This window comes from Plectrocnemia conspersa, unplaced genomic scaffold (assembly GCF_051122295.1).
Source record: "Plectrocnemia conspersa isolate PC_06_02 unplaced genomic scaffold, ASM5112229v1 ptg000012l, whole genome shotgun sequence".
NCBI classification, from domain to species: Eukaryota; Metazoa; Arthropoda; class Insecta; order Trichoptera; family Polycentropodidae; genus Plectrocnemia; species Plectrocnemia conspersa.
In genome coordinates this window covers 28,350,635-28,373,213 of record NW_028277176.1, presented here as the reverse complement: position 1 = coordinate 28,373,213, position 22,579 = coordinate 28,350,635, and the positions used below count along the sequence as shown (strand labels likewise).

Below are 22,579 nucleotides of genomic sequence, written 5' to 3'. Positions count from 1 at the left end.
TGTAATTTAGTGAAATATAAGAAATGTTTACTATAATAAGTTCAATAAGTGTTAGGTGTGAGCGAGCGTTAGTCAGAACAGTGAACGCCCTATGAATAACTTTCTGTAACGAATGTATTTAAAATAAGAAAAAAAATTATATAAATTTGCTTCATATTTTTTTTCATCTATTCCGAATTTAAGCATATATTTTACATGTATCGCAAAATACTAAAAACACGTGTCTCTAACAATTTGCCATCCACGCATAAACAAAATGATTACTTCAACTCTTATACTGAAAATTGTATGTAAAGACATTGAAAAAAATTAACTTTTAATAGTATTTTTATTATTATTATGTTCCTAATAAACGCTCTCGACCAATTTTGTTATGTGATTTTAATGCAAATACAGAGTAATCCAATTCGAGTTTCCTATGTTGGTAGCACTGTAAATCAGACAACTGTCAATAATCACGGGTGTTCAAAGTGTCAAATGTTAGTTTTCATCAACACATTTACGAAATGTATCACTTAACAACCGCCCAATGCGTTAAAATTTATTAATTGTTCTACAATGATAACAATTTCGTACGAATTGTGTATCGAAATTTACGAAAAGATTACCTTTTTTAAAGATTAAGAAAAATTTACCTTTGCCACATTTTGCATCTGTACTTCCACCTAACATCTATTTTATTTTAACCCTTTCACCGCGGCAGATATTATTGCGCGATTTTGTAATTTGTTAATATGGGGGGGGGACATCTATTCATGCCATATTTTTTAAATATTATGATTCAATAAACTCAAGTGATTACAGCATTAAATTGTACTAAATTACCATATTATTAGGCTCAAAGGTTTATAGCGCCTTTAGGTGCCCAATGAGTACTGATGATTTTCTTGATGACTTCTATAAAAGCCGCGGTGAAAGGGTCAATAAGCATATAAAACTATTTCAGAAATTGTATAAGTGGACCCATCCAAGTACCGAAAACACCCAATAATACGCAGTTTATATATTTTAATACACACTAAATAAATGTAACTTTATCTACGTACATATTTAATGTTCATTTATTAATAAGATAATGCATAAACAATTAGTTTTATAGTACAAATATGTATTTAAATGTTAAATCTCTTAAAATAATTCCTTGTTAAATTTAGCCTTTTTTATTAGTGGAAGCCTGAAGGATTTTAAAACACATTTTAGAGTTTCTACTTTGGACAACATTTAAAAACAAAGATAATCAATAATATATAAAAATGGTAATATTAAAAAACTGGTTGAAGACATTAAACAACTAAAGAAAATTTAGAAATCAGTTTTTATCGCGTGCGAAAAATTCTACCCAAAAACGAAAGCATCTAATATCCGAAAAAATAAATAACCAATTGTCGATGAAAATTGTATGAAATACAACATATTCATTTTTTATTATTTTTGTGATAAAGAAAGGAAATGTACTTTTTTACATTTTTCGACTAAATACCCTCACCCTGCTTGTTTATCTCTGTCGCAAAATTTAACAAATCACGAGCGGTGCTAACATTATTTTTTTATTATGCTTATTTATATTCAAAGTGATTTTTTATTAAAAAATATGTTTTTTTATATATGGCCGAAAAAAGTGGTGTTACTATCAACCCTGAATGTTGGCAGTCGTATCGCTGCCTAGCGAGCAAGGGTTACAGCTCTATGGTGACGGATGACATTTCTCCGTCAGCTTCCATGTCGTGGTCCATGTGGTGTCGACTATGCGGTGGCGAAGACGATGTTTCCAGACCCTTGCTCCAGATGACAGAACCCACGGAGACGGCCAAGCGGGTCGCCAAGTACCTCTCAATCGCGATACAAGTACACATACATAAACAAATCAATCTTAAAACCACAATTAGGGAACGTTCTATCTTACTATTATGACCCTTAACTACATTCTAATCATGTTTCGACCATTTTTTTTTTCATATTACACATTTTTAAGATCAACATAATTTTACAAATTCTTCTAAATGTTAATATTCATCCACCACAGCTTTGTGTGTTTTTTTATTTAATCGTATACGCCGCAGTAGTTAAAATTAACAATATTTTTTACTTTTTGTAAAATATTTTAAATAAGTTTAATTTCACAAAATTTTAGATCAAATTCCAAAATTCTAAATTTTAGTCTACGATATCTTAAGCTACATTATTATATTACATAAATGTATTCTAACAGACTTTAAAAACAAAAAAAATAGTAAAATAAGCTTAATCCATAATTGTAGTAAGAAGAAAATAAAATACTAATTGCTATACTTTTTTACAGAGTCAATTGGAAGTCGGAATTCCTATCAATATATGTCAACATTGTCATGAAATTCTATGCAAATTCGACTCGTATGCCATTCAATGCGAACGAGTTCAATGTATGTTTCAATCGCTGCTCAAAGGCAAAGAGACCTTCCAAAAGATCGAAGACAGCCGATTGTTCAGAAAGAATTTTCTTCAGTTCATAACGGACGATGTCGATAAGTTTGTCCCGATATGTACTATCAAAGCCGAGGACGAAGATCCGATCGGAAACGTGGAGAAACAACCGCTGAAACCGATTGATTCATCTGATAACGAATGGCCTGATGATAACACGGGAGAGTTTATAGTAAAAAATGAAACCGATGGTGAAACATACGACGGAATTGAAGATTCGTGCAGTGAAGACGATAGTTTACCACTATCAGCAATATCTGGTATGCTGACATTATATATTATTCTAAATTATTTTTCTCACATCTGAATAAAGACTATATTAATAATATTTTTTATATAGGTTTACAATTAGATCGAAAGAGGAAATCGTCAAAAAAATTAAAACATTCACCCAAAGCAAAGCGTAAAAAGAGCAAATCAAAGAATATCAATTTCTTAGAAGAAATCATTCCGAATCCAATGGTTGATATAAAGGCAGAGCCTCTATCGTGCGACGAAAACGTAGAAAATATCGATCTGCTGAAAGAAAACTTAGAACTTAAAAAATCCGTTAAGAAAGCAAAGAAAAAGTTCGCCAAATCAATCATTAGGTATTTACATATATTAAAAATAGTTTATATTGTATGAATATGTATTAAACTTTTGATGTTTTTTCAGCTTTGATTGTTACATATGTAAAGAAAACTGCAAGAATTGGCACGCATTGTGCTTGCACTTCCGTGACATTCATAATTCGCGCGCTAAGGTGTTGTGCTGTTGCGGAAAATATTTAGCGTCCAGAGTTTCGATTGGAAGACATTGTGCTAGTCATGGAAAGATTGATAGTTTTGAGTAAATATATTTTTATATGATATTCTATTTAATGAAATGATTCAATTAGATCGTGACATTGAGATGTAAAATTGCTCGTGAGCAAATTATAAATTGAATTCAATCACACAACGAACCATAGTTCCGTTGTACATTTTCAGTATTATTGATCAAAATGCCTCAGCAGCATATTAGAGCTACTAACTAACCATGTTATTGTGGGTTTTTTTTTAATATAATAAGCAAGCAAGTCAAGTTTTGACTTAAGTTGCCGACATTTATGAACAATCATCATTCTGACTGTTTATTAATATTTCGTATTTCAAACAAAAAGTGTATAAAAAATCTTCTTTACTTTCAGGTACTTCTAAAAATATTTTATATGCCGATCTTTTATTGTGTTATCTATAAGTACCAATAAAAATCTTTTTGCTTTTCATTCATGTATTCTTTTGTCGAAAAAAAAATATTCTTAAAAATTCTGTGTATTGAACATAAACTAAAGTAAAATTCAACTTTAATATGATATAAATATAGCGTGTCACATGTTTTTATGAATTTTTAATGTTTTTATGTGTTTCTCTAAACAAGCAATAAAACAAATTTTTCCGAATAAAATTTGATTAGAACACTAAACTATATAAATTATCATATATAAAATTATATTTCAGTCTTCCACGAGTTAAAATTTTTTTTTTTTTTTAATTTTAATAGTTTGAATTTTAGACTTCACTTAGGTTTGGATTTGAACAGCAAATGGACGTTTCGCAACTGTCAAACTGAGTTTCATAGACATTTTAAAGCAGCATATTAGCGCCTATCAGTTGAATTATATTTTCGGTAGTAGAAATATGTACATATCTACTAGTGAAAATGTATTTGGATTTCACTAGTGAAAATATAACTTCACTGTAACATTTATTCATCGCATGTTAATAAATATTGTATATATATATTACTATTTATGGAAAAGTTGAAATCGTATAATTTCACTAGCACCTGCCAGATAAATTATATTTTCACTAGTAAAAATGTATTCCGATGTGATTTCACTGAAATGACTTATTTTAAAAAATATTTTCGACCTTAATTCAAGACTCTTTTTTTAGCTTTTCTTTGAGGGATAGCTTAAGAAGTTTTGGTTTAGAATCGGGATGTCGTTTCAGCTTTTTCCAGGAGGGAGGGGAGCAAAAATTCCCCAGTCAGTGGTCTTTTTTTTTAAATATTTCGATTTCATTAAGATTAATACTATTTCATTAAATGTCATGCATTTTTCTGCCCAAATTCAAGGGGGGGGCAAATGCCCTCACCTGCCCCTCTCAAATGGCGTCCCTGCACTTCTGAATGCCTCCCTAAGTTTTTATACCAGGGGCTAGAGCACCACTAGCCAATTTATTTCAATAAAATATATTCCAATATCACTTTTTGTCAATTACGATTATCCGAAAGGTCCTTATGAGGAGTGCATACAAAATTATAAATCTGTTTGTTCAAAATGTGACATATTTTTTTCTAAAAACAGATATAATTTATTAATATATTTTTATTTGAACACTTTACCTACTGGTTAAATCAATTAGCGTAATGAGCTTGCCGAATGTTAAATACCGCGGATGCCAATTGATGTCTTGTATATAATAGTCTCCGTGTCAATTTAAAAAATTATGTTTAGTGTTTTATTTGATTTTTTTAAGACATGTCTAAATATTTATGTATATATATATATATAATTCGTTTTATTTTGAATAAAAATATATTTATCCCTTTGACTACGGATGGCACTTATAGATGTCATCAAGAAAATCGCCAGTATGCATTGGGCACCTAATGAACCTTTGAGCCTTGTTTTTTTTATTGTATAATTTAAAATTTGAAATCACTTTAATTTATTGAAGTAATATTTAATTAACTTATGACATAATAATGGTTAATTATATTTTGACAAATGCGAAGTTCCATTTTTAAAAATTATCATTATTTGCATTCCAAAGTTTTTGTTTAAGTATCAGATAATTTATATGTTCTCATCCGTGTACTCATAGTTTGTGAGCTCTAAACGTCTAATACATGGATAGAAATTGAAGTTGTATTATAATTATTATATTCATGTTAAGTTATCAATTGTACAATTTTCAGTTGTACAAAGTGCGACAAGCGGTTTCCTCGCGAAACAGAATTACAATCACACATGATAACGCATCTGCCTAAAGAAGAACATCCGTTCGTGTGCTGCAAATGCGCCAGGAGGTTTACTACGCAGCAGCTTTTGAGGCACCACGAACGAAAGCACATTCCGATGGAAGAGAGACTGACACATCTATGTAAATTTTGCAAATCCAAGTAAGTCGATATATGCAATAAACGCCAAAAGAATGTTTATTAATAACATAATTCATTTATAGGTTTGCGTCCAAGAGCAGTTTGTTAATGCATATTAAATCTGTTCACGAACGGTTAAAGCCGTTTGTGTGCGATCAGTGCGGACGAGCGTTCACCACTAAAGGGATTTTAGAAGAGCATCAAGTGAGGCACAGTGACGAAAGGCCGCACGTTTGCAACGTCTGCCATAAAACGTAAATATCGATTTGTTAGCATGTCTTGTGTGTTGTTTATTAATGTTTTACGTATATTTTTTTAGTTTCAAGACCAAACAGAGACTGTCGATTCATTCTGATACCCACAACGATACTGTTTATCAATGTCCACATTGTCCTATGCAGCTAAACTCGAGAAGGACACTTAGAATGCATCTCTTTGTCCATGATGATTTTCTAAGATATCAATGCACGTTGTGTGGTAAAGGCTTCAGAAGAGCTAAGGTTAGTCTTCTTATTAAGATTGAGTCTAAAGCAAATTTGTCGATCTTGTATTTGAGTAACCATGGAAAAATATTTTAGGATCTCAAAAACCATAGTAATCTACACACCGGCAAAAGGCCGTATTCTTGTCCTTGGTGCTCGCGAACTTTTGCAAATGGATCAAATTGCAGAGCCCATAAACGTAGAATGCATCCTAATGAACTGCGAATATACGACGCAGGCGAAGCTATGCGTAATAAAATCATAGGTACGCTTTCCCCTAATCTATTTTACAAAAATATTAAATTCGCAATAGTAACTCAGCATTCGTTTCAGTATCACCGTCTGAAGATGCTCCGGTGGACGAAAACAAGGATGTTGATTCAGCGACAATTTCGTATGAACCAAAAGTCCACTATGCGCCCAAAGTTATTTACGCCAATTTGAAACGTAAAGTCCCCGAATCGTCCACCAATCCCATCATAACATTCCCTCCGAACACAAATGATAAAATCGGCGAAACCTTAGATTTGAGCGAAAACAAAGGTCCGTTGCCATTGACCAAGAAACCCGACGTCGAAGTTATGCTACCTCGAGTGAATGACCCTTCGCCTCCGAAGCAAGAGAAGTCATCGCCGCTTCACAATTACGAGTCGAGCCTGTCTCCACTCAACCTGAACGCTTCGTCGGTAGCAAACAAGAGAAGGATCGAAAGTTTAACGCACCGAGCCGAAGAGTCCATAGAATTCCATGACCACGACGAAGAAGACTACGATAATGTGCCTATAACGTTAATACCGAATTTGAACAATGCTTCCGTTTACTCGGAGACTGCGTACAAAAACGTTCACGACTTCAACAAACAGCCGCAAACGTTCTTCAACGAGCAGAGCGTTTATAATAACGCGCCGCCAGTTCCGTCTTCATTTTCCGGAACGCATCCGTACAGCATTCACTACGGGCGAGGTAGTCAAAATTGAGTGTTTTTTTGTGAAACTAGTGATGTGTGTTTTTAATTTTTATTTGATTTTTTGACTATGCAATATACTGGCAATAAAATGATTAAGTTTTAAATCAAATGACCAAATCGGTATTTAAAGCTCTGATTACACTGTGAAATGCATGATGAGTTAATTTGTTAAACTGAAATGTTTCCAAACTCAATTTGAATCTCACAGTGTAATTCTAGATATGTTGTTTATATATCAATTATTGTAATTATTCTCCTAACAATCTATACAATTAATGAATTTGTACATAAGTATAAAATTTATTTAAAATAATTTTATATACGTAATTTATATTGTAGCAAATTTACTTTTGTTTTATTATTGAAATAATATGTTTGAATCAAACACAAAAATTATATTAACTTTTATTATAAACCACTACTCCTAAGCATCAATAATTAAAAAGCTTTTTGTATTATCACTTGCACAGTTCCTACTGTATGAATCTCTATTTGTGTTGTGTATACCACAAAAATCATTCTTTAAACTGGTAAGGATTTTATATAATCCAGAGATACTGAAAGATCTCTATTTTTAAGTGCCACCTAATTACTAAGTGCGAGTTAAGCATAACTACTATGTATAACTACGGACAGCGCATGTGTGTCCTTGAGATCGGGGGGCCCCAAGAGGTTTGCCAAATATGTATATATTAATAACCTAAAACAATCCATTCGTACAAAACGGAAAATTTAAATAGTCTTGTATCAAGTCTTACATCATACATCATTTGAAACGCTCTTTAGTGGAAGCCAGGAAACGATGTGGCAGATGCTTCAGAAATATATTATTAGCACTTACAATAAGTGAGAGGCAAATTAAGCATATCTAAACCGAATTTTGACCAATAGAAGAGCACAAAAAACAATTATCCCTTCTCAGAAGCAAAAAATCCACATCAAAAGCAATAAAATCGCGTAGGCGCCGTTGCAGTGAGAACGCTGGGTAACGGCGCCGACACGATTTTATTGCTTTTGACGTGAATTTTTGACTTATGAGAAGGGATAATTGTTTTTGCGCCCTCTTATTGACCAAAATTAGATTCAAATATTCTTTGCATAACACTCTGTTTGTAGTAATATCGGTAAGGATAGCTATCATATTTTTAAAACAGTGTAATATCAAAGTGCAGACAAACTATGGAGCAATATGCGAGATGTAACACCTGTCTTTACTTCTTCTTCTGCTTATTTTCCCCTCAGAGAAATATTTTGAACTTGACCTAATGAAAGTTCTAAAACTATAATTAAGTACTTATAGAACTTTTATTAGGTTTGGTTTGGGTTTGAACAGAAAATGGACGTTTCGCAACTGTCAAATAGTTTCATAGACATTTAAGAGCAGCATATAATTTCACTAACGCAGTTAAATTATATATTCTCTAGTAGAAATATATATCTACTGCTGAAAATGTATTTGAACAAAAATACACATTCACTGTAACAGCACGTTTTTAGATTGAGAACCATGGATAATAATTTACACGTCTAGGTTTTGAGCCCGTATAAAACCGTTTCGTGCGTCACAAAATGGTCGTTTGAGGCGATAATTTTTTAGCATATGCTTCGCTTCGACGCTACTTTTGTGATTGCAGTAATTAAGGAAAAACTTATTTTGCAATAATTAAAACAATAAATTAATTGTCTGCTTCACGAACCGACTAATAAGAGATCCGCTAAGGAACGTGTTGCCATTCGCCGCCGTCACCTAAGTGTTACCAGAGTGCCACCTAATTTTTGGCATAATGAATAAATTCTTCACAATAAAATATTTAATTTATCATAAAATCAATTTAACCTAAAATTAATATTTTAAGTTGAAAGTTAAGTTAACAGCAACATGCTACTGCAATAGGTGAAGACAAGAGACTAAAAATATTGTAATAAAATTAATTTGTAATAACAGGATGAATAAGAGCAATTATAATGAATACATCATGAGTTTGGATCTATCACGAGCAGCGTTTTAGTGGTCTAAAACATTTTTTGTATCTATTATATTTAATTTACATTATTGCATAAAAAAAGTAATGAGTTTACAAACAATAAAATGTCTTTAATCAAATTATATATGGTAGCGTTTCTCAGAAAAATCTCCTCATTTATTTCTGGATATACATCATTTATTCTCTTAGTCTTGTCTGTATCTCTGTTTTTTCAGTATCTGTCTTTATTAAAAACTTAATATGATTTGTCACTATATGTATAATTCATATTATGTTAGCAAGGAGATCAAGAGACTTGTAGTGTCAGCAAATAAATACTATTTCAGCCTAATAAAACAAATCAAATCACGGACACTATCTCGTCGTACAAAAATATTGCTCTATAAAACGCTGATCAGACCAATTCTGACATACGATTCAGAGAGCTGGACACTTACCAGGGCCGACGAAAGGCTGCTTGACATATTCGAGAGAAAAGTGCTTCGCAGGATACACGGCACTATATACGAGAGCAACGAGTGGCGTATACGAAACAATCGGGAGCTCTACAACCTCTTCCAAGAAGAGAGTGTATCCACCTTCATCAGAATTAGAAGACACCAGGAACAAAGTTGGAAGATAAATATGATTGCAGCCGGTGTATGTTCGGATTATATGCAGTTTAAAAAATTGGATAGCTAACCTAACTTAACCGGCTAACGGTTGATGATGCTCGATTTATATTAAGTTAAAAAATATGGAACAGTGTACCTAGCCAATCAATGACCGGTATATATGAAGTTTAGTCGTTTAATCGCCGTCGGTGTTTTCCTCTCCATACTGTTAATCTTTCAACATCCCGACTTCGCGGCTTCCACCCTCTTGAATACGGATCAAATAAAAATAATATATGCATGTTTTTATTGCTTTACAGTAAATCACTTAGGTCAGCGCATAAGCGCGACAAATAATATCAGATTATATTATTTAAGGTGAATACTACATCTTTATTTGGTATCATGGTGCCCCACAAGTCTAGCGCCCCAGGCGATCGCCTGTAGTGCCTGTCCCTCGGGCCCGCCCTGCTTTAGACTTCTAAAGGTTAAGAAATGATCTTAACTAAATGATGTCGATATAACAATTTTCGGACTTAATCATTTTAAAATATAAGTGTATGGAAAGCGAATTCTCTGAAGTGTATGCAGCCTTTTTATTGCTTTTCAGTTTTCCAGTTACTGTCGCTAGTGTAGAGCGTACATTTAGCAAATTAAAATTAATTAAAGATTGTAAAAGAAATTCAGTCAATCAATATAGACTCAGTGAACTTGCTATATTAGCAATGGAGCATGAAGTCTAAAAAATGTCATTACAAGACGTGATTTCAGAATTTGCAAATGTAAAGGCGAGGAAGAAGAACATTTAAAACCTCTTAAGTTAATTAATTTATTTTTTCTGTCAAAAACTAGTAAGGTTAACTCCCTTCAGTAACTTTCATGCGGGCCAAATTTTTCTAGTTCATAGATCATTTAACTCATATTATTAAGTATTTCTTAAATAATATTATTTTATTTCGACACATTTCCATTTTAATAAATAGTAAAAAATAAGCACTCTTGATTTATATAAACATATATTCAACAATACAATATGAATGATAACAATTTGGTCAGTAAATAACGTCGCTACTATTATTATATAATAACAACATTGAATAAAACTGGAATATAGATTATTTAACACTTATTACTTTTTGAGTTACTAAGTAGTCTTTGTCGATATCATAACAATTTGTCTAATATATATATATACACAATAATATTAAAATTAGATATTATATGAAGCGGTATCGATATTTGATCATATCTTAATCTAGAATATTTGACCAAAAAAATAAAAATAAGTAGTGATTAATAAACACTAGCTACATAAGATCGGAAGATGCTAACAACGGTTTATCGTTCAACTGATGAGTAGTCATCTCGTGTCGCTTTTTATTGTCGAACCTAGCGAATTTCTTTCCGCAGAATCTGCATTCTTGACGTTGCTCCTTAGTGTGACACAAAATGTGACGCTTCAAACCTGACGAACTCACAAAGCCTTTTTCGCAATGCTGACATACGTAATTCTTCACTTTAGTGTGCCTGAAAATCACATAAAATCAATATTTTTTCTTTCGGATCGTTCTTATTGTATTATTTAATAAAAATTACCATTTTTCATGAGCGTTCCTAGCCGACGTCGTAATAAATTTCTTATCACAAAATCCGCAATTAAACCTTCTATCGTTCGTATGAATCCGAAGATGAACTTCTAATTGATATTTGTCTATGAAGCATTTACTGCACACTTGGCATATGAAATTTTTTAAACCAGTGTGTGACAACCTAAAAAATGTTTTTTATTAAATTAATTTCATGTGACAATGAGAAGCATTAATAGCAGTCACTTCTTGTAATATTGAATGCCTCTTTTTGACTTGTTTATTGTCACATATTTAATATGTGCGAAGTTTGTTGGTGGAACAAGAAGAAAAGTATCGAGGGAATTTAATAAAAAATCTAGTCGGGCAGTGGCTGTGAGTCACAAGTAGGATTCTCAATTATTCGTTGCTTTCAACTATTTGAATATTGAATAAAAAATGGATGAAGTATTCGAAAATTCAAATATATATAATTTTTTTCTTGGTTTTTACCGACATTAATTTATTGGTTAATAATAATTACTTTAATTATTAATTAATTATTTTTACAATCGTTATACGCAAACTACTGATCAGTGAGGGCGTTAAAAGGAAAATGCCTAATTTATTATTATATACATGTTGATCAGCTTTTTCATATCACCAGAATTAAGATCAGCTGCGATTGAATTAATTCAGCAAAATTGGTGGAACATTTTAAATACATAATTTTATCAAATTTATTGTATATACAATAGCTAATAATGTTTGAACGAATTTTATATATACAAAGATTGCATCTATATGGGCGTTTGTTTTGTGCGAATTTCCATATAAATTAAATAAGTAGAAATAAATTAATCGCAATCGAATTATTGAACTAATTGAAGTAAAATCTTTGCGTATTGAAACAACAAATACAAAAACGTAACACGAATTTCACAAAGATTTGAGATAAGCGTAAAACGATAATAAATGGTGGGCCTTTCCAACGTTTTGCTTCGTTCAACGAACGAATTCTGCGAATTTCGGTCATAATAGACACGGACGATAAATATTCTATTTACTATATTATTTTTCGAAGGCATAAAAGCATTTTTTGGTTAAAAAGAAGTGTCTCATTGTCTTGCATTTCGAACCAAAATAAAGTATTATGAATTTTGAAGCGGTACAAATTGTGTCATTCTAAGATTTTTTGCAAATTTCATTCAAGGTAGTGCAAACGAATATTCGGTAAATTATTTGAATATTCATATAGTTGAAAATTGTGGGAATAATTGGACTATTCGATTGAACCCTAGTCACAAAGCAACGACAAGAATAGGTTAGCAAAACAAAATGTAATATTTACTTATGTCTATCCAAGCCATTGATGCTCAAAAACACTCGATCGCATCCGTCTATATCACAGAATATCTTTTCTCTATCTGTCGAATGTGTCTCTAAATGAATTGCTAGTTTTGCTTTGGTGTTGAATCGTTTCGCACACGTGTCGCATTGGAACTTGAGACCTCTGCGGTGGAAGCTCTTGTGGTCTTTCTCGTTTCTGTAATCTAAATATGAAAAAATGTAACACAGTGATTAGCGAACGAGTTCATATATTCACTGTCAACAGTGCTTAATCATCTGAATTCAATGGAAAAAGTCCAGGAGTTAAGTGTACGGATCCTTTATAAGCTGTCAAAATATGTCGTTATATGTGCCTCTTTACCTGCTCTATAATTAATTTTTAATTGTCACAGAGAATGAAAAATTAAGCCTTTATGTAAACATGACAACAAAAAGAATTTTTTTGACAAACTTTCTAACACATTACAGCCCATTCACGCGTTTTCCCGTGATAGCGAAACTTTGCGGCAATCAATTCAAGCGTTTTCTAAGGTTTAAAACAATATAAGCTTATAAAAATATTGTGCAAACATAATAAACATTTAATATTTTATATAAATATTTATAAAATTTTGGTAGCGTAAAATGTGTTCTTTTGTCAAAAATGGAAGTATAAACAATTAAATTTCCACGAAAATAGCGGACCGTAATGTGTTTAAAGGAATCGCCTAATAACAGCTAAAGTCTACCGCCAACAACTTGGATGACGGACAGAAGCAGTTCTTTTAAGACAATCAAATGATCCATATGATTATTCTCCAGATATAGAACTTTCAGGTTATCATATTTACCACTCGCTTTCAAATGATCTTTAGTACTACATTTAATTATGATGAATGCAAAACTATCTAGAAAATGGTTCATGTTAAAAAAGTAATTTGTAGAAGAGTCACTTGCTTAAATTAATGAAAATGAAAGGAATAACATCATAGATTAATTAATTTGCATATACAATGATATATCAATAAAATTTTAAAAAATGTAACATAACATAAAAAAGCATGTATCGTATTTTAATGGCATCATTATTAAGCCATTCGAGATTGACGATTGACTGTGTAGAAAATGCACCTTTCAGATCGCAACAATATATGTTTACAAACATTTAATTGTAGCGCTAATAAATCATACGTACCTTTTTTACATATTTCACAATAGTATCTTTTAATCCCAAAATGCGAGTCTTGATGTGCTATCAACAAATGCTTCCATTTAAACATTCTAGCGCAATAAGCACAAGTGAGACTATCTTTTTTCTCTTCTAAAGACAATTTCTTCTTAGCTTTCAAGCTCTTCTTCAGCGACTTATACATTTTCTTATCAAGACCTAAAAATAATTAATATTAAATTCAACCAGGATAAATAAATCGAAAACGAAACAACTCACTAACCTTTCTTTGAATGTTTTTCTTTACAAACTGACTCCAATTCATCTTTAACGTTGTCAACATCGTTCAGGGGCGAATACTTTGGCCCATCATCGTAATCCAAATCATTATGATGATCGTCTTCTAATTTAACATAATTACTATCGTTGAATTTATACAAACTTTCTTCAGACTTCAAGCTTGATTTGTATGGTTCGGCCAATTGCGCAATGGAGTTTTGCGTTTGACCGTCGCAACTCTCTATTTTGACTTGATCGAGTTTCAATGCGCATGACGTGTGGTTTAAAAACGAAATGTACGAAGACTCGCACAAAAGTCTGAATTTATAGGCCGAGCATAATTTTTTATAGCAGCGACAGCAAATTTTCAAAGGAAAGCCGTCAGATTCAGTAATCTATAAATGGCGAATAACATTTTTATAAATGATCTTATGAAATGGAACAGAAAATGTGAATTTGTATACTGTGTATGGCGAACAGGCTGAAAGCATCTCGGCTAATAAAACTGTAGTTCCTGCCGATTTTTTTCTCGAGTGAAACAAATGTTTGGGAGTTCCTGACGACGCAGTGCTCCGAAGGCATGTTCGACAAATCTCGTCTCCAGAACCTAAAGCTGTCAGTTGAGCCGCCATTGACATATTTAGATGTCAATTAATGTTGCCATAGTAAAATTCTATTTATTTATTTTATGCCGTTAATCTGTTAAAATCGCCAATACTATATTTTTTATATTTTACGTTGCTAAGTATAATTTTTAATAGGTTAAAAATCATAGAAAATAAAATATCAGTATAAAAATAATGTATTTGTTATAAAAAATAATACTTATATAATATGTACAGAATGATGTGATGATTATATTCAAAGCTGCTGTAAATGCTTTTTAATTATGCAAATGCTAATAATAAGCTACCAGAAAAAGTTTAAACATATTCTAGAGCAGTGTTGTCAAGTGTCAAGGACAAAAAAAATAACATTGACAAAATATATTATAGATCACAAATAAAGGTTATACAATATCAGTTTCTGAACTTTTAAAAAAAGCCACACGTTTACTGATAGCTTCTGATTTGTTTTATTTAGCTATTAATCGAACATTTGTTATATTTCCTTAATTATGAAAAATAATATCAATTAAATGTCAGCATCGACAAGAGGAGAGTGTCTATCAGTGTTACTAGAGTACCGCCAAGTTTTGATCATAATAAACCTAAATAAATACATACACATAGGCCCCCTGCAGTGTATTTTGTATATTATTGAATAAATTTTGTATTCGTTACATAACTTTTTTTGGTGGGGGGGCTCGCGCTTAATTCTTATGTATGATCCACACTCGCCAAAGCCGGCCCCGCGTAGAGACACATGCTAGTTTTTGCAAATGTTTCAATATCTGATTTAATTACATTGTTATTATATGACATAGTTACACGTCGATCGGCGAGGTGCCGACCGGCAGAAGACATTCTTCCATCACATCGCTAATTGAAGTCACTTCGTCTTGATAGCTTTGAACTGCCAGCGTAGCTCTAGGTTTTCCAATTTTACACTAATGTTATAAGATATAATACCATTAAGCAAAAATATGTGGCCAAACACATAAAAATGGGATACAAACACATTAAAAATATCCCACTTCGCCCAGGCTGGGATAATAAAATTGTGATTTACCATAAAAATGTGCGTATTACATCCAATTAAATCTCAACATTTTTTAGCAGTTTATTGGTAAAAATATTAAATTTTTCGATCTGTGCAACTATTTTAACATATTATTTTTTTATACTTTTTTGCTGGAGCGCCATCTTTGGGTTAAGCTGTTTCGTCCTTCGTTAATACCCCCATTAAAAATTAACATCCAACTCTATTACTACCAACTAGGATCAGTTTTTTTCCAATGTTGCATGTTATAATATGATCTGGCTGTTAATCAAGCAACAAAATATTTTTGAGTTCACTTCACTTAAATGATTTTAAATATGTGAATATGGAATTCCATTAGTTATTAAAAATTACTATTTCCCTCATATTTCAATATTTATTACGCATTGTAAAGTCTCGTCTACGGTGTCGAATTGCTAAGCTAAGCAAAAACAAGCAAGCTTATCAGTCATATTCTAAAGTACTATTGGATTAATTTAATTTAATATTTTGAACAGTGTTGTCCTTCGTAAAATTATAAATAACATTAATAAGTCATGAAATTTTTTATTATAACAATCACAGTGTTCTATTTATAACATATTTATACATTAGGGACGGAATGATAGCTAATGCTTATTTACATTTATACATTATTATGTTTATAAAAATAATAGAAATGATAATATATCACAAACATATTCAGAATTTTCACTAAGCAAAAAAATCCAAACTACAGTAGTAAAATATCTATAAAATAGTTTTTTTTCAATATACTTAAATACTAGAAGCCTATTCTATTATTGTAACGATCGAATTGATAGTAATCGCAATTCCCTGGTCCAAGGTCTCATTTGAAGGTTGTACGACTTTATTTTGCTCCTTATCGCCATTCGAAGCCATCATTTGCTCGTAGTGCAACTTTTGCTTGTGGGAGCGTAACGAGGAGCTATAAGAAAACCTTTGAGGACACCACGGACATTTAACGGGTTTGGCTCCAGTATGAGTAACCATATGCATCTGAAACAATATTTGAATGTTATTATTATGCAGAAAATTGTGTTGAAAAAATAAAATAAAATCAAATACTTTAAGGGTGTGTCTTCTTTTGAACGATTTATTGCAATGAGGACATTTGTGCTGATACAGGTCTTGATGAACCAAGTAATGTTTACGCCAAGTACGTCGACTGTTCAATACTTTACCACAAATTGTGCAGGGATACGAAGTTTCCGGATGGATGTCTATGTGAGCTTTCAGATTCGAATACGTCTTGAACCTGTAATAAAATTGTAAGTTGAAAGTAAAAATCAGTTTTTTAAAGGGATATGTTGAATGTGTCAATAAAAGCAAATTTAAGTCATAATTAAACTTTTCATGAAATGGAAAACATAAGGAAATTTAAAAAGTGGGTGCCACATGAGGTATGTCAAAGAAGGTGAATGGCTAAAAGTGAATTATGTTATATTACAAATTATTCAGCCCATATAAACATTACTAGTCTATTTTATCATTATTACATCCCTCCCTTAATTTAAATTTAACTGATATAAATCACCTTTTCAAACATATTTTACACTCAAATTGCTTCTCTTCGCTGTGAATAGCTCGATGTTGGACCAATTCGCCTCTAGTGCTGCACGCATAACCACAAATATCACATATGAACCGCTTAATCTTCTCGTGAACGGCCCTGACATGTCCGACAACAGCAGATTTAGTCGTAAATCTTAATCAAGAAAAAAAACGTTCAAGAGAGATATATACATTGACATATTATATAATAAAATTACTTGTTTCCGCAAATGTTACACGGAAATATGCATCTCTCCGTTATGGGAATGTGTACTTTTTCGTGCGATTTCAAGTTTTCTTTGGAGCTGAAAGTCTTCTCGCAAGATGAGCATTGAAAAACTCGGTCCGTCTTGGGCACGTGCCTCATCTTGTGCGTTTTGAGGGCATCCAAAGTTTTCGTTATTCGCGGGCATTGATCGCAGCTTGAATATAATTTACCTCGTTAAATACTTTAGTGATAACACATAGAGGTCATACCATAAGTTCATCTGCATAATACCATTGTACAAAAATTTTGCTCTATTTTTTGCTATAAATATTAATGAAAAATAGCAACATGTCATGGTCGCATAATAATGTTTCAGATTATGAAAATGAACTTATATGACGTCATATATCACAATGTTTTAATTACGCAAAATTAGATGGATCATTGTGGCCAGCTACATGTCGATATATAGCACTCTTGGATTTTAGGAAACATCCGCATATACACTTCACTTTTGGCAGTTGATTGTGAGTTTGACTAATGTGAGATTTCAATCGGTACCAGTTTTCATATTTCTGTTCGCACACATAACAAGAAAATCTTAAAAAGAACAATTAAACCGATTAATTGAAATATAAAGCAAATAATATTGAGATTAAATGTAATAATCTAACATAATATATTTAGTCAGAAATGGTTGAGTTCTCTTTTTTTTCGACTTTTCCAATTGTAGAGAGTCATTCTTTCTCCTCTTCAACGGCTTTAACTTGACACTAATATCAGAATCGTCGCAATCATAATCATCTGATATAGCATCATCGTAATTTTCTATAAATTAATTATAAATACATAACTTGAGTTAATCAATCATAGTTCGATATATACTTAGAACTTTATTATAAATTTTCAGCATCGAATTTTTATTAGTGACCATCTTATGACCACCCATAGTCATTGCATCACTAGAAATGTTATAAAATTCGATTTTTTAAGAAACGAATTTTTTTTGTCAACATAAAATAAACAATATCGCATATTAGGGTGGCGTCCATCAACATTTCCAAAGCACTAGCATAAAAACCATAGATTTTTTGAGAAGGAGAAATTGTTACAGGAACTTAAAAGAAAAAAAGTTTTTCATTTGAATTTTTGTTCAAGAAAGACAAAAAACAAAATTTTTGAAGAGGACATTCGGACCTTACTTGAATAAAGGCTAGGATCGGTGCATATCTTCGCTGAACGGATACTAAAAGCAGCATAAATTTTATATAAATATAAAAACAAAATATGTATTCTTTATATTATATATAATGTATTGTTTAAATCACATCTAAATTTCGTTCACACATATTACACAACTTTCATGTGGCTTCTGTTTTTCCTTAAAAAAAGCTTTTAATTTAATAAATTAAAAGCTTTTTTAATGGGTCAACAAAACACATTTAAATAGCTGTGTTCAAAATGAGTCGTTTTTACGTTCTAGCTATATTATTTCAAAATTCATTGCGAAGGGAGGAAACCCATTTACAAATGCAGAATTTATAAAGCGTTGTTTTTTAGCAGTTATAGATAAGGTGATCAAACGTCCTCCTCAAAAATTTTGTCCATCTTTGTCTTCCTGAACATTTTAAAGCAGCATATTAGTTTCATAGACGAATGCTATTAGATGCGTATGGAATTGGTCTAGGCAGAATTACGCGTAAAATTCGAATTTTAGCATGAACATGATGTCTAGAATTCCATGAATTTATAAAAAATTCGATATTGTAAATTTAGCCATATCAGATAAAAAAAATATACATTGAAAAATATTTTTTTTTTTAAGTAATATTTGTAATTTGTCTTGATTGAATTATTCTTGAAATTATTTTTTATGTATATTATTTTTATATGATAAAATAATAAAAAAAATGTATTATATTTTGTCATCTCTGGGTGAGACCTTGGTCTGAGGTGTCAACCCTAGTTGTAGGTCGGATTTGTGCAGAGTTACAACCAAGCCTGCTGAGAGGGGACAAATTCCTGGAGCCCGTTCTCCTTGAGAGGCTCGACTCTGGAAAAAATCATAGCAAAAATATATTTATAAAAAGAGTAAAAATCGACCTCAAATAATGACTCTGAACTAAACTACAGTTGTTTTTGATGTACCTATATACTGATGTATTTCAGGTTTAAGTTCCTTTAGCCCTTTTTATACATATTATATAATATATAAAGCGGAACATTGCCTTCAAAAGCACCCACTTTCTAGGTAGTACTTTCACAATAAACATTATTATTCAAAGGGACAGATTGTAGTTTTTAGACTCGGATCCATTTGTGTTAAAATTTGTTTGAAAATTATTGTTGACTTTATTACTTTAAAAATCAACAACATCACCAGCCGAATCATACAAATTTAATGTTTTTATAAATTGCAATATCGGTAACTTGACAACTAGATTTAATGCAGTAAAATAAAAAAATAATACATTTATTTTCATGTGCTTATTCCTAAAATAAAAATCTAGAAAAAAACACTCGAATCTATACTGAAAATATTTTTTTAAATACGTCATTTCAGTAAAATCATATCAGAACACATTTCACTAGTAGATGTATAGTTTAACCAGTGAAAATATAAATGATCTGGCAGGTGTCAGTAAAATTATATGATTTCAACTTTTCTATAGGTAATAATATATATATATTTACATACTTATCATTATTTATTTACATCCGATGTATAAATGTTACAGTTATATTTTCACTAGTCAAGTCCAAATAATTTTTACCAATAGAAACATTTCTTCTACTAACAAAAATATAATTTAACTGATAGGTGCCAATATGCTGCTCTAAAATGTCTATGAAACTCAATTTGACAGTTGCGAAACGTCCTAAAACCCAAATCTAACCTTATGTAAGTTTTATTAGAACTTTTATTAGATCAAGTCCAAAATACTACAAAAAACTAAGCCAACTCATCACTCAGGAGAAAATAAGCGTAAAAATAAATACATACTTATTCATCCTTACCGATATTACTATGTACTTATTATAAGAGGACTGATCAAAGTATATTCAAACCGAATTTTAGTGAGTAGGAGAGCACAAAAACAATAATCACTTCTCAGAAGACAAAAATTCACATCAAAAGCAATAAAATCGTGCCATCGCCGTCGCAGTGGGAACGCTCGGAAACGAGCGTTTATTAGTGGTTATTAAGGGATTTTTTTTAATTCGCGACTAAATTTCTTGTGCAAAATTAGTGGCTTTTTAAGAAAAAAACCCTAAATAATTTTGTTGCCCGACTGTGGTCATTATTATACCCGATTCCAAGAACTTCATTATCAAATAATATTTGAATTACCTTCAAGATCAATACTGGACTCAAATTTGATCTGAAATTAAAATATATAGTTAGATTGTTTATGATTGAATTGATAATGCATTATATACTCACAGCAATATCTTCGAATGAATCATTTTCTTCCTTTATAAGTTTCAAAGGAGACTCATCCAACGATTCTACTTTGATTTCTTCTTGGCTGCCGTCAACGTATTGCGCCAATTTAATCTGCGTATTCAGACATTCGTCGACGTATACGTGGAATTGTTCTATTTTATCGCTACACTGCATGCACACACTTTTTGGAAGTATATCGTCATCCTTAATCTGAAATAATATAGAAACGTAGGTATTAATTATCAACATTGCGCAGTTTAAAACAAATTAACAGCTTTGAGGTTATATATGAGCTTAGTGACGTTTATTGGCATATTCCGTCAAAACAATGCAATCCGAAGGTCATTTAAGCTTTCAAATGAAGCCGAGATGGAATATAACTACAAAAAACTTACGGGAACGCCGATGTATTTCAAAATGAGGTCTTTGAGTCGGCCTTTGCAACCGGAATCCTCGTCGTCGAGTCGAATTCCGCCGCAAAGCCGGCACACAGCCGTGAACCGAGCCGCCATCTCCGCTCGTGGTCCACAGCAACATAATATTGACCATGAACCTAAAAAGTATTTGACAGCTAGTTAAAATATGCTTTGGACTAAAAAATATCTATCGTTGTTTATTGAGTCATACGTGCAAAATTAATGACGCAATATTTTTTTTTATTTCAGAACTAAAAATATAAAAATAAAACTTTAGTTTTAAATTTTAGAACGTATTTATGTAGGATGAACGAACTATTGCTCACGTGGCAACTGGTCACACGAATATTTGTGACGTGTGAGCAATAATCCGCGTGATCAATCTTCCTGTGAACAAAGTTCGTGCGAACAATTGCCACGTGAGCAATGCTTGCATAGCAGTTATGGCCAAATGTTCATGAAATGTTCATAACCATTAGTTTCTGAACGTGGCACCAATATTCTTAACAAGTAGCAAAAAAATATTTTATCTACTTAGTAACAAAAAGCTAGCATTTGAGTAGCCAATAATAATAAGTAGAGATACATTTGGATTCGAAATCCTATCCCCTATGTAACCTCCTTTAAATTAACCACAGACAAGGAAAAACACATATTTTTTTTAATTAAATGTATAATTTTACTATTCATCAATTAAAAAAATATTATTTAAAATATTCTACATCCACGCTAATTGATTAAAAGCGGGGGGTAGGAGTAATCGTAAACGTATTCGTGGCAGTTTATTTTTATTTCTTAATATGTAACTATTTTTAGTAAAAACAATTGTTAGTTTGCTTGCAGAAATATTAGAGATTTAATTTATACAAAGTACAAATCAATTCATAAAAAAGTTTTAGTCTGCTGCGTGACCTAAACTTGCGGCCTCTAAAATATCAGTCCAGCGTCTTTCGGACTACGCTATTTGTCTTTAGATAAACGCCTTTTATTTTTTTTAATGCGTTTTTAACAGTTATTTAATATGCAAAGATAATTCAAAACCACCCGTAGGTATATCCAAAATAACTTTAAAAAATGTATATAATAATTTGGTTGGACCAGTCCTGATATACGGGCGTGAAACATAAGCATGGAGCACAAGCGAGAATGGTACACTCTACGAGTTGTATCAGGAGCCTGAATTCATTAAGTTTAATAAAATACATGGATGACTCGAAACCCACGAAGCGACTAACTTTTTATAAACCTGAGGATAAAAAATGTACAGGTGGTCTGCGAATACGTTATAGAGTGAGATGGAAGATAATCCTGGATGAGACCAAGGCCCATTTTGG

At 31.7% G+C, this 22,579-nt stretch overlaps 3 protein-coding genes across 5 annotated transcripts; 1 reads left to right on the top strand and 2 right to left on the bottom strand.

Moving 5' to 3' along the window:
- Positions 1–1,590: 1,590 nt before the first annotated feature.
- Positions 1,591–7,431, top strand: LOC148228791 (uncharacterized). 2 transcript variants are annotated; one of them, XM_088200165.1, is made up of 9 exons: positions 1,591–1,845; positions 2,300–2,720; positions 2,801–3,050; positions 3,118–3,291; positions 5,407–5,610; positions 5,673–5,843; positions 5,909–6,089; positions 6,168–6,336; positions 6,420–7,431. In XM_088200165.1, exons 1-9 carry the CDS (start codon positions 1,606–1,608, stop codon positions 7,046–7,048), a joined length of 2,439 nt encoding a protein of 812 aa, XP_088056291.1. In that variant the 5' UTR covers positions 1,591–1,605; the 3' UTR covers positions 7,049–7,431. The 2 variants fall into 2 exon arrangements, with proteins under 2 accessions (XP_088056291.1, XP_088056290.1); XM_088200164.1 differs by having other exon boundaries at positions 6,405–7,431.
- Positions 7,432–10,615: 3,184 nt separating this feature from the next.
- LOC148228790 (uncharacterized) lies at positions 10,616–14,606 on the bottom strand. Its single transcript, XM_088200753.1, has 6 exons — positions 14,422–14,606; positions 13,962–14,352; positions 13,706–13,897; positions 12,533–12,734; positions 11,213–11,386; positions 10,616–11,143 (listed from the first exon to the last, which is right to left on the bottom strand). The coding sequence occupies exons 1-6, from the start codon at positions 14,593–14,595 to the stop codon at positions 10,924–10,926; spliced, it is 1,353 nt and encodes a 450-aa protein (XP_088056879.1). The 5' UTR covers positions 14,596–14,606; the 3' UTR covers positions 10,616–10,923.
- Positions 14,607–16,149: 1,543 nt separating this feature from the next.
- On the bottom strand, positions 16,150–21,366 carry LOC148228789 (uncharacterized). 2 transcript variants are annotated; one of them, XM_088199611.1, is made up of 10 exons: positions 21,225–21,366; positions 20,827–21,039; positions 20,734–20,764; positions 19,324–19,434; positions 18,056–18,209; positions 17,808–17,981; positions 17,392–17,595; positions 17,157–17,327; positions 16,688–16,877; positions 16,150–16,618 (listed from the first exon to the last, which is right to left on the bottom strand). In XM_088199611.1, the coding sequence occupies exons 1-10, from the start codon at positions 21,339–21,341 to the stop codon at positions 16,391–16,393; spliced, it is 1,593 nt and encodes a 530-aa protein (XP_088055737.1). In that variant the 5' UTR covers positions 21,342–21,366; the 3' UTR covers positions 16,150–16,390. The 2 variants fall into 2 exon arrangements, with proteins under 2 accessions (XP_088055737.1, XP_088055738.1); XM_088199612.1 differs by lacking the exon at positions 19,324–19,434.
- Between the last annotated feature and the right edge of the window lie 1,213 nt (positions 21,367–22,579).

Bases quoted from the DNA above. Each gene is read 5' to 3' on its own strand.
- LOC148228789 (XM_088199611.1), bottom strand. From the start codon at position 21,341: ATGGCGGCTCGGTTCACGGCTGTGTGCCGGCTTTGCGGCGGAATTCGA. The intron at 17,596-17,807 runs GTAATTAAAACA...ATTATATTCAAG, and splicing joins AATGATCCATCTAATTTTGC to CTGCGATCAATGCCCGCGAA. The intron at 16,619-16,687 runs GTATTTGATTTT...ATATTGTTTCAG, and splicing joins AAAGAAGACACACCCTTAAA to ATGCATATGGTTACTCATAC.
- LOC148228790 (XM_088200753.1), bottom strand. From the start codon at position 14,595: ATGTCAATGGCGGCTCAACTGACAGCTTTAGGTTCTGGAGACGAGATT. The intron at 13,898-13,961 runs GTTAGTGAGTTG...AATTATTTTTAG, and splicing joins AGAAAAACATTCAAAGAAAG to GTCTTGATAAGAAAATGTAT. The intron at 11,144-11,212 runs GTAATTTTTATT...TGTGATTTTCAG, and splicing joins AGGAACGCTCATGAAAAATG to GCACACTAAAGTGAAGAATT.
- LOC148228791 (XM_088200164.1), top strand. From the start codon at position 1,606: ATGGCCGAAAAAAGTGGTGTTACTATCAACCCTGAATGTTGGCAGTCG. The intron at 5,844-5,908 runs GTAAATATCGAT...ATATTTTTTTAG, and splicing joins TGCAACGTCTGCCATAAAAC to TTTCAAGACCAAACAGAGAC. The intron at 6,090-6,167 runs GTTAGTCTTCTT...AAAATATTTTAG, and splicing joins AAGGCTTCAGAAGAGCTAAG to GATCTCAAAAACCATAGTAA.